Source organism: Thamnophis sirtalis, unplaced genomic scaffold (assembly GCF_051295495.1).
Source record: "Thamnophis sirtalis isolate CommonGarterSnake01/CBP01778 unplaced genomic scaffold, rThaSir2_p1.2 scaffold_7, whole genome shotgun sequence".
Taxonomy (NCBI): domain Eukaryota; kingdom Metazoa; phylum Chordata; class Lepidosauria; order Squamata; family Natricidae; genus Thamnophis; species Thamnophis sirtalis.
Window position 1 is genome coordinate 51,058,100 of NW_028261387.1, and position 12,060 is coordinate 51,070,159.

The following is a 12,060-nucleotide window of genomic DNA, read 5'->3' on the forward strand; positions in this document are numbered from 1 at the left end:
TTTCAAAACCACAGTGTAGCTTTTTCTAACCTTATATTCTGCACTTACTTCCCAATTATCCCTGCCTCTACTCCTCTTCCTATGTTTTCCCTGCATCAAATTTTCAGTTCTAAACCTAGAAGTTCTTTTGTATCCTCAGGGACTAAAAATATACATTGTATGAAAGAGTCATAGTTAGAAAATTTGTATTAGATTAACGATGATGATAAGTTATGCAAATATAGTTACACATAAAATACTTTTCTTCATATAGTAAGCACATTAAAGTTAACAATAGATTAACAAAGAGACTCAAAATATATCAAGATAGCTATTACATGGTAAAGTTTAACACCTGCAGAATAAAATTATATCATAGGACACCTTGGTATTTTTGTCACTAGAATCCCATTGTTAGCATTTATACAATGACATTAAACCTTATATCCTGATTACCAAATTATTATGTTCACATAACAAGATAGCCAAACAAATGATTTAAGGTGATGACCCACTTCATACAATATGCTATTGCAATGCCTGGATTCTCAATGTTGAACTATGATTTACCAAACTGTAGTTAAGCCTACTATAAGTTCCACTAAATTACGGTATGTTCTCTACCATCATAGGAACAACACTTACAATTTTTTTCTTACATTAGCTTTATTTAAAACACAAATTATTTTATTGAACTGTTTAAACATCGGATTCAGATACAATGATTTAAATAGAAATATGTACAGAAAAAAATAAGAGTATGTAAAACCTCAATGGAATTCTTTTATGCAGAAGAGAGAAAAGGGAAGAAAACTGACCTCAAGCAGAAGATTCTGCTTAAGCAAACTAGAACACCTGCAACAACATGGAGAATTCTTTCACAGTTCTTTCAGTCTCAGACACCTGCTAGTTTCCCTTTACAATCAGCTAAAAATTTGATTGCCCTTCAGTTTGCTGAAGAATTATTTCCAACTTCTTGGGAGCAATGTGAAGACAAACTCTTCATTCAGGATGGTCTTTTAAAAAATATTTCAGTATTTTTGCGTCTTTTTTTCCCTAGAGGCAATACTTCAAACTGAATTGGTGAAGCACAGCTTTTCCCTCCCACCTTGCTTATAAAGCTTAATATATTTACATTAGAATCAAGCAACTCCCCCCCCCGCTAGGAATATACACAAAAATGACATCCTGCATTATTTCTTAACCATAAATTGTAACTGGCAGGATTGGGATAATTAAACTAATTAAAAACAATAGTATAAGAATGGAAAAAATATCATACAAAATACAAGAATTGCAGGATACACAAAATTCCTAAATCTTCATTTGGCCATAGCTGAGTCCATGAGAAAATTCAGAATATACAACATAGATATGTGAATGAAAATAATGTTAGGGAAAAAAATCCGTTAAGGAACCAGAGGTTCTGGCAGAGATGTCTGCCAGAACATCTTTCAGATGTCAGAGGGCAACAGTCCCAAAGTTCGCTTAAAATGACAGCAGTACAGGCCATCATACTCTCCGTTCAGGGTAAAAAAAACCTTTAAATAAACTTTGCACATCTTTTTAGGGCAAGTTTTTAATTATCTCTCAAATGAATAAGTTAGAAAAGGGGTGTAACTTTCCCCATGAATTTCTATATGCTAGGTTAAACCAGTCAAAATGGCACAAGATGAGTGGGATGAAAATAAAATGTGCTATTCCATCTTCTATATAAATGTTGCTTCATTTTCAACAGTATAAGGATAGAAGTTCCACATGTAGTATGCTTGGTCCAAGTTTATTTTCCTTTTCTCTGCATTATAAATAGTTCTGCCATTTTTAGAATTTTTTTAAAATTTACATAACCCAAGAAGTGACTCAAAACTGCAAATAACCCCCAAAAGCAAAGGGAAGCTCTGAAATACACAGAAATTATGAGCCACACAACTGAAAAACAGGTATGACAGTTCAGTAGAAAATATATTGATGAAAAAGAGTTGCTATGTAGTATTATGGGCAGGTCTTGGATCTTCTGTAGATGAAATGTTCATGGTTTCATTCTTAAAATATTTAAAATGGGCAATAGTTGGGACATATCTCTGACCAGCAGGGTAATTCAAGATAAATGCAGTCAAGTTCTTCAAGCAGTTTCAAGTGAGCTTTAAGACTTGTCATAACTCTTCTACTAGAAAGGGTAATCCAACAAAACATATAGCTTTTATTTTCTGTCAAAATGAAGCCGTGTAGCAAATCAACTGTCAATCATCTCAGAGAGTTCAAGCAGGAGCTCATCCTCATCTTTTCCAGGATCTAAATCAATCTCTGCTTCCAATTTGCCTCCTGAGATTTCCCAAATCAGCTTATCAAAGTCATCTTCAACTGAAGATTGAATCTTCCCACTTCCTGTTGAGCTCAGTCTGCGGGTCTTTGCTACTGCTGCACGGGAAGAACTTGGGTTTGCTACCTCTGCTTGCAACGTGGAGGCTACCTGGTTTTCCAGGTACAGTTCAGAGCTTCATAAAGAAAAGGGGGGGGGGGTACAAAACAATTATAAATCTTCAGTAGAAAACAGACATCATGTGTAAACCTTTGCAGGATTTTCAGTTCAAGTAAAATGGTGTGGGGCTGAACCATGGACGTAAGCTAACTATAGACAGCATAGAGGTAGGTAAAGAACAAATTATGTTGTGGTAGTACCTAGGCCATATAAAGAGGGCATGTAGTAAGGGATTGGACTTAATCTGTATTGACCCAGAGCCAAAGTGTTAAATCTACAAGGAGGTAATTCAGGATAGAAATCAGGAAGAACTTTCTGGCACATTAGCTGTCAGCCGATACAACATGCTATCCTGTAAGATAGTGAATTCTGTTTTGATGGATATCTTCAAATAGAAGCTAGATCAGGGGTGACAAACTGGTGACCCGCAGGCCAGATGCATTACATGCAAGCCACGCCCACCCCAGCTCTTCACAGCTCTGTGAAGGGGGAATAAGTCACAAAATGTCATGTGATGGCAATGTGACACCACGAGTTTGACACCCATGGGCTAGATGGTACCTGTCAGAAATACTCTACCAAATTCTGCACTGAAGAGGTTTGGACTATATGATTTCTAATGTATCTTCTAACACTACAAATCTACAAAAGTGCCATTAGATATTACTACAATGTTGGCAGTAAAGAGTTTGTATGGATATTTTCCACCACATAGCCTACTGCTTGCTTTTAAATGTTCATATTAATTTAAGTTCAGCAGTATATAATACACAGAAAAGATTAGACTGCTATGGACATCAGATATAATAAAAACAGCATAACATCTTATAGTACTTCGAAAGTCTAATGTAATTACTTTAATATAAGATTTCTTTAGTAAGTCTCTATTTCAGATACAGAAGACTAAACTGCAAAAACAGATACTACATGAAACAATTAGGATAGCACAGGATGTTTGTTACTGTACAACTACCAAAATATTACCAATGTTTTAAATCAGAGATAACCTACAAATTAATTTAAAAACAAATACATCACAAGAACAGACCAGAAATCACAAGGAGAAAATCTTATTACTAACTACTTATATTTGATTTTAAAAATGTTTGTAACATATTGAAGATATTTTTTGACAAATACTTTGAGTTAGCAACCAGATACTAAAAAATTTCAGACTGAGAATATTTAAGGTTCTTACACATTTTTTCCTCAATCTGCTTTCATTGGCTATTACCCAGATACCTACTCATAAATGTGAAGGGAAAGAACATACGGTAAATATCATATGATCCAATTTATGCCAAGTAAACATTCCACTTTGTCCTGCTGTTCTATGAGAAAAATCCAATTATGTGCAAAATGGCTATAAAGAAATAACAATTACCTGTTATAATCCACTCTCTTAGGTATACTGTCCTTTGAAACATCTGGGGTGCTTCCCTAAGGAAAAATAATAAAAAATAAATAAACTCACTAGTGTGAGGTTCACTATCACCACAGTTATTTTACTCCTGGACTTCTATTCCATTCTTCTTTTTTATGCAAAATAATACATATTCTATCAATATAAATGGAGAACTCTCTGAAGAGGTTTAGATCTAAAAGTGCTCTCTCCCATTTCATAAAATTGCTACTCCTATAAGATAGAAAAGTATATATAAAACAATTTAATGCCCTCATCACTTCAGAATTTTAATAGCACAATCTAATAGCTTGAATCTGTTTTCTTACCAGAGCTGTGTTTTCAGAAGCAAACATTTTCATTTCTGTGGTTGCAATAGGATTCAGGGGCTTTACTGCAGCAACAGTGGGATGACTCTCTGATATTTTTCGCTTCTGTGTCTGTTTTGCTGGGGAAATGGGTTTCACTCCAGATGGTTTCACATTCATCTTGGGTTTGACTGAAATATAAAAGCAATCCAGTGAGAATGGAGTTGTAACTTCTCTGCTAATGTTGTACAAGATGCTTGGAAAAACACTTCTTAGAAGAGACCTATTTTAATCCAAGTTTTAATGTATGGAAATATTTAAAATTATATTTCTAGAATGATGACAAAATACAATCTAAGCATTCTTCCCACACTTCAGTGCTTCCCACACAAGAGAACCTAGGACTAGAAATGTCTCATCGTACAGGCAGAGCTTCTCAATGGGAAGAAATAATAGTTGAAAAATGAAGTCAGCTTTCTGCATGCTGAAAATGGGAAATTTACATAATAATGACTTCTGAGAACTAAAGATTTTGCTCTTATCTGTTAATAATATAGATGCTTGAAACTTTATCCCACCAATATGGACTTGTATACACCTGAAGCAAAGTTGAACTGTGGGGAAGATTGATACCATCCAATGTATACCGCATTTTTCGGAGTACAAGACGCACCTTTTTCCCTCAAAAAAGAGGCTGAAAATCTAGGTGTGTCTTATACTCTGAATACAGCATTTTTTGGCTCCCGAAACTCCGCCCCTTCACCAAAATGGCCATGCATAGCTTTAAGAAGGCTTTCAGAAAGCTCCCGGGGACTCAGGAGGGCAGAAATGAGTGAAAAACAGCCCGTTTTTTGCCCCCCCCCCCCAGCAGCACTCTATAAGCTTCCTAAAGGCTATCCTGTCCTTATTTTTTGACAAAAAATGGGCCATTTTTCATGAAAAATGGGCCATTTTTTCTCGTTTTTGCCCCCCCCCCTCAGGAGCACTCTACAAGCCTCCTAACGGCTATTCATGCCCTTTTTTGGGCGGGGGGAAATGGGCCCGTTTTTGCGAAAAACTGGCTGTTTTGGGGAGGTTTGCAGAGTGCAAAAACTTTTTTTTTAAATGTTCCTTGCTGCATCTTATACTCCAAAAAATACGGTAATGGTTCTACTTCCCACAGGACTACAAACAATGCTATTCTTGAAACAATCAGAATAAACTGATCCACAAATAGAAAAAGTTCCAGATTTATTATTCCAAAACACATTCAACAATACTGTGTTTAATTATATGGGTCTAACATGAGATAATGTCTACTAAAACAAGCAATTGCTGACACCTAACTAGGATTATTGATTTTTACTTATGTTCAAGACATATTCAACAGAATTAAAATATGCAGTTTGCCATTATCTCAAAAATTTGATAAATATTCACGTATAACTTGCAGATCAGAAATGTTTTCTATTTAAAAACAAGGAAGTATTCTAGAAAGAGAACTTTACCCTTCGTTCTTGGTTCTACAGCCTGAGGGCAAAGTTTCAGGTCTTCTGATGTTCCCTCCTGAGATCTCATCAACAATCTTTTGGAAAGCGGACGTGTTTTCCTCATAGTCACTGAAGATTCAGAATTTGTGGTCACTTCTGGCATTTTTCCTTCTGCTATTTCTTCCCCAGCAAGAGGCACAGTTACTTGTAGTTCCTGGGATTTTTCCTCTTGTTGCTGCTGCTTTAATCGTTGCTTCTCCTTCCTTATTTCTTCTAAGCTCTTCACATAGACTTTAGAATGTGAATTACTCACACTATCATTCAAAGGCTGCATAGATGCAAAAGAAAACAAACAAATGTCCAATAAGCAATCAATACAAGTCCTTTGAAAAATGCACACACTGTTATGACTCCACCCAAATCAAATATAAATCTTTATTATCGCCTTAGGGCAGACAGCATAATTCAACCAACCTTCTTGGTGTTATGCAGTTTATAAAAAAAAAGTTTTTTTATTTATTTAAAAGCACGTTCTATGGCAACCATACATATGCTTTGCTTCTTGGTGGAAACCTGAAATCAGAAAGAAATGCATTGCAACTGCAGTGGAGATCAACTTGATTATAATTTTCTACTTAAATCCTGTTTCTGAAAACAGATGAACAGAATACATTGCATGGAACAAAATTCTATATTAAATATTTGATCTTCATTAAGAGTATTTTTGTTTTATAATCAGTGGTCTATTTGGTAGCATAACCTGCTATCTTTAATATGCTGCAACATCAACTGTTGGTTATTATTCATGGCAATGGTATCTAAATAACTCAGAAGAATGAGAACATCCCTTTTATCATGTCAAATGCTGCTAATTAAAATACCAGATGTTAGTTTCCAAATATACTAAATAAAAGGATGATACAAGGAATCTGCATTCACAAAAGCTATCTTCTTACAGAACAATGAAGCTCACCTTTACAGCAATGTTTCCTACAGAAATTCTTGGAGAAGACCTCAATACCAGAGTTTTTTCTTCCTTTTCAGGAGCTGTTGACAAATCAGAGATACTTTTAAAAGAACTACATTGCCACCCCCCGTTTTCTAGATCATTATGTGGAATAACAATGGTTTATTTAATCATGTGCTGTTGCTGGGGGTAGGAGGTTATTGGTTGGGGGGGTCATTATTTTTTCTATATTGTATATTGATTGTTTATAAACTTCCTAGAGTCACTGCGAGCAAGTAGACAGGTATATACATTTTCTAAAATAAATAAATACATTCCAAACCCAGAACGTATGGGAGTGACAAGCTTTTGAATGCTCAAGGGCAGTAGATTTCCCATCCTCTGGAAAATTGCAGGAAGTCAGATATCATTAAAAGCAGTATGGCCAGTGTTTTCATCCTGCTTTTTGGCTTTTGAGGTTTTTCATGGGTGGGAATGGGACACCTGGGCTTTTCGGAGGCAAATTGTTATTATTCTCACTATTAATCCCCATGTTTAAAAAGTTCCAAACTGAACTGTTAAATTACTGTTTTGCTACCAAACTCCCATCAGAGTGTTCTATGGAAGAACAAGCAATTTATTTTAACTTTTCAGCTAACTTTCCCCAAGTTCTGAAGCCAAGAAGCATAATAATATTACTTCAGAATTTTTCTACCCACCTTTCTATAGCGTGCTGAAAGTTTGTGAACCCTTTAGAATTATCCACAATCATACAATACTATGATATACAAGATGAGATGAGCTGTAACTAGCTGCTATTTATAAAGAGATTCTGACTAAACTATAAAACAGAATCACAATTGAACCCATTGAATCACTTACTCATTATGTTTATTGGAAAAACTAGTATTAGATGTCACTTTTTTAGTAGAAATTATTTTAACCTGTTGCTTGAGCTCACACTTGGCTTGGGGGTATTTTGGACCACTCTTCTCTACTGAATTGCTTCAACTGGATATTTTAGAGTTGTGTTCTCCAGAACTGTTTACTTTGGTCATGTGACATTAACTCAGGCATTTGAACTGGTTATTTTGAAATGTGAATTTTTTTTCCCGCTTCAGAGATCATTGTAAATTTATTTGTATGTTTAGGAATACATTTGTTTAAGCTACAATAGATGGATAAATATCCTGATATTCTATGGAATTTGTTGATATAATCAACAGTAGACTATTGTCAATGTTGTTTGCTTAATCAAAATCTGTTAATAAGATTGAAATGAAGGTCAGATAATTGTCTCACAGTACTTCAGAATTATCTATATTTAGGTTACAATTCTGAAGAGATCACAAACTTTATGACTGTATGGCAATACATTTTTATTTCATATTTAAATCATGATTTCTGTAGTCATTAATTCTAAAATGTGAGTTTTTCAGGAATGCATTTTTCTAATATGTTAAACAATCAAAAGCATGACTTTTTTAAAAAATAAACCAGTAATCAGACTGTTCTGATTAGTAAACGAGTATCAGAATAATTTCCAAATATGTAAGTATTTCATTATTTACTATAACTTTACTCTCAGGAGAACTAATGTAAATCATTCTAAAAATACATGATTTGCTTATTAAAAAATATAAGCAAGGAATTCCAAAATAAAATAGAAATGGCTGAGATTTGGAATTGATAAACTTATTTTGCTTCTCAATTCTGAAATAGACTGAGGAACAGTAAGAGTTAGTTTCCTCAATCTTTATTTTTGGCATTATACTACTGCACCTAGCATATAACATGAAGAGTTTTGGTACTGCTATATTTAAGATCCAGGCCAAGAACGTTTATCCATCCTATTATATAATAATTGGCTTCAAAGTAAAACTGGAAGGAATACCTTCTGAATGCATCCTTTAGAAAATCAAATACTTCAACAAGGAAAGTTTGATACCTGTCAGCTTTGTAACATACAACATCCTCCTCCCAGTTATAGTCCGTTCAGATTGTATCTGGGTCTTTGATGTGCTCTCCAAATCTTGCTGCATGCGGAGAGCTTTCTCCTGCTTGATTTCCTCCAGAGTTTTGATGTGAACTTCCATAAAGTCCTTGGTTTTGATAGAAGACTCTTCCATTTTCCTTCTTTTACATACAGCTGTACCCAGAAACCCTTCTTTCTGAGGTTCACACTCATGCTTTGATTTGGAAACAGCCTCTTTTTCAGTTTTTATTCGCTCCTCTTCCATTTGCCTTTGTTTTTTCTCAGCCAAGACTTCAGAAAAGGTTTTGATCCATACTGAAGGAGGTTTTGATACTGGATTGGGATTTGTTATACAAGCCACTTCAACTTTGGGTTTGGGGTGAATTTCTCCCTTTTTTTGGCTAGCTTTCTCCAAGCGAATTTCTTCAAGTGTTTTAACATAGATTTCATTAGTTGGTTTGGCAGCAGACTCTGAATCACCAAAACAAATAATTAAAACATATACAAGGACTATATTTTAAATTTCATTAAGATCTCACACTTTTTGCCCACTAGAAAGTGTATTCCCCAATGGTTCTGCTGAGCAGAAACAAACACACAAACTATTGCTATTCTTGGTTTCACTTTAAACGGATTGTACATCAACAATATAAATAATTCTTTTCAATCTTTGTCAGATTTTCATATAATGACGTAGAAGCTTGAAATAAAAGTGTTAAGATATGAAATATATGATAAAAATAGATGAACAAAATTCTTCATTCCAGCAAACACAGAATTTCTAAAAAAAAATTTAAAAAAGGTTTTAAAATACAATGCTGGCTGACTATTTTTTAAAAAGTTTTAGGTTACAGTTCAGTATTCAACTAGCAAAGCACAACATTTAGTCCAATAAAGATGCTTTCTGAACAAACATGCAGAAGATTCAGCTAACAAAGAAAGAAAACTTTATTGTATTAAAATAAAATTAGTACCTGTTTCCATACTGCTTTGCTCAGATGCTAATCCCAGTCTTTCTTTAAGAAACCTGGGAACTTGAAATCAAGAATGATAAAGTCAGCTACAGTCACTTTTAATTTTTTTAAAAGGGGTTTTTGGAATCAAACGCATGGCTTCTTGCAACTTATACACACCATTTACATGCATGATGCGTTACCTATTACCCCATATAATATATTAAAGCCTCAAGTACACATACAACTATTACAATAAATATGATATACAACTTTGCAGTTGTTTTAGAAAATATGATTATTTTCTGGAAGACTACAGAAACATACTTTCCATAAAATTAAAACATTAGATTTAATCCACAAAATATGGTCCAAAAGACTTTCTCATTATGTAATTATGATTTATTTATTCTAAGAATAAATAGCAGCTTTATGAAGATGTTGAAATTATTTGGCTTCTGTAAGAAAAGGAAAGAGGAGAGTATAACACATGACAGTTATTATTTTTAAGCTCTCTCCACCAAACATATATTAAATAAACAAATATTAAGAACACTTCTATAGCTGAATATTGTCTGTTTCTAAATATAATCTATACCTGAAATAAATAAATATGTTTATTGATGTAACAGCCATACCTCTTTTTTGTGTTTTTTCTGTACTTTCAAGTGAATCCATTTTTTTCCCCAGTCTATCAGCAAGGCTGCGCTTTAATGGAATTCCAGTCTCAGTGACTTATGGTAGAAAGATAATAAATGTATGTTTAATTTTTAAAAAAATTGTAAATATTTCTACTACATGATGTATTTATACACATATGTCTCTACCTGAGATTATAGCCATTATTTACTTAGACAATACTGTAATCTGCCTTCAGTGGGTATGTGACTAGAATGGCAGTGTATTTTTATATAAAAATAATTTCATAATGTAATAAATAGATTAACTGAATATTTCTAGTGAAGATACAATAAAAATCCATTGTGCTTTAATTCTATTCAGAGGTAATTCAATAAGTGCTAGAAATGAAAGGAATACATTCCTTGAACTTTGTGTATCTATGCATCGATAGAGAGAAACATGGTTGTGATATATAACAAATGAAGGTGAGGGGAACAGACATTTCAGTACAGATAGTGCTCAACTTACAACAGTTCATTCAGTGACCATTCAAAGTTACACCACCACTGAAAAAAATGACATATTTTTCACATGTATGACCACTATAACATCCCCATGGCCATGTGATCAAAATTCTTAGCAACTGACTCACATTTATGACAGTTGCAGTGTCCCTGAGTCATGTCCCTTTTGTGATCTTCTGACAAGCAATGTCAATGGGGAAACCAGATTCACTTAACAACCATGTAACTAACTTAACAACTGCACTGATTCACTTAACAACTGTGGCAAGAAAAGTCATACAATGAGGCAAAATTTAGTTAACAAATGCCTCACATAGCAACAGAAATTTTGGGCTCAATTGCGGTGATAAGCATTATCTTTATTTTTCGCTTCATCTGATTACGATTACTCACCCATGGGAGACTTCCTTTTTCCCAATCTCTCTGAAAGTGTTAATCGAATCCGAGGCTCTTCACCTAGGACAGTGAAATACAAGAAGTTAATTTTTGCTTTCCTACCACAAATATAAAAAACTATTGCTCCCTTCAGTTACATGGAATATGAATTGAGATAGAACAACTATTCGTGGCAATACTAGTGTCATTAAAGAGTAAAGTTAGATGAGTATTAAATATGAAATATAACCAATTTATGTTCTCCATAAAAGTCATTCTTAAGAAAAAAGTTGATTATGACATATTTTTGCAATGCCATATTTCTGTTAAATGACCCTTTTATAGCTAATGGGTTTCAGACCTGTTTCTCGTTGCAAATCATAAATACTGTCAAATAAAGTTCCATCATGCCTAAATTCCTATATAAACATATAATCCTAATCAACAACAAAAAAAACCTGTAGTTACCCTGCAACTAGAAGAAATGTAATAAAAAAGGTAAATTTACCTTGCCTCGAAGATAAAGTTACAGTTCTGACCACAGTCCGTGCATTTTCTTTCTCTGGGCCTGGTTGAGCAATCATTTCAGAAGGAATGTCTGAAGAAAGCAAAAAGAAAGCTATTAACTTTCATGGCAGCCACTATTTATGATTTGAAGCTTATGTTTACATGCTTTGTAAGAAAGCAACACAACTGAGAGCCAATTTGGTCTAATAGTTAAGGCACCATGCAAGAAACCAGGAAACTGTGAGTTATAGTCCCTCCTTAGGCATGAAAGCCAGCTGGATGACTTTTGGTCAATCATTCCCATTCAGCCCAACTCACTTCATACGTTACAGTTGTGGGGAAAATGACCATTGGCTTACCTGAAGTGTCCTTTTCTGTGCACTGTGGGAGAGTCCAAGCGACGGGTTAAATCAGTCTGGTTGCCCTGGGACTGAGGAATCTTTTTTCCTCATCCGCCTGGATGGTACGCACAACCTCCTCCGACAGGCATTCGCTCCTCAGGAGATCCCTCTCAAGTGCCAG

At 34.4% G+C, this 12,060-nt stretch overlaps 1 protein-coding gene across 7 annotated transcripts in view; it reads right to left on the bottom strand.

The window, feature by feature from the left end:
* Nucleotides 1–626: 626 nt before the first annotated feature.
* ZC3H11A (zinc finger CCCH-type containing 11A) overlaps nucleotides 627–12,060 on the bottom strand; it is a 29,356-nt gene continuing 17,922 nt past the window's right edge. For all 7 annotated transcript variants that reach the window (XM_087720004.1, XM_087720003.1, XM_087720001.1 and 4 more), the window contains 10 exons: nucleotides 11,540–11,629; nucleotides 11,050–11,112; nucleotides 10,150–10,245; nucleotides 9,533–9,592; nucleotides 8,532–9,029; nucleotides 6,611–6,684; nucleotides 5,656–5,965; nucleotides 4,190–4,359; nucleotides 3,843–3,898; nucleotides 627–2,474 (listed from right to left, as the gene is read on the bottom strand). In XM_087720004.1, coding sequence (XP_087576130.1) covers nucleotides 2,213–2,474; nucleotides 3,843–3,898; nucleotides 4,190–4,359; nucleotides 5,656–5,965; nucleotides 6,611–6,684; nucleotides 8,532–9,029; nucleotides 9,533–9,592; nucleotides 10,150–10,245; nucleotides 11,050–11,112; nucleotides 11,540–11,629 — 1,679 coding nt within the window. In that variant the 3' untranslated portion in view covers nucleotides 627–2,212. The remainder of the gene's footprint in view (nucleotides 2,475–3,842; nucleotides 3,899–4,189; nucleotides 4,360–5,655; nucleotides 5,966–6,610; nucleotides 6,685–8,531; nucleotides 9,030–9,532; nucleotides 9,593–10,149; nucleotides 10,246–11,049; nucleotides 11,113–11,539; nucleotides 11,630–12,060) is intronic.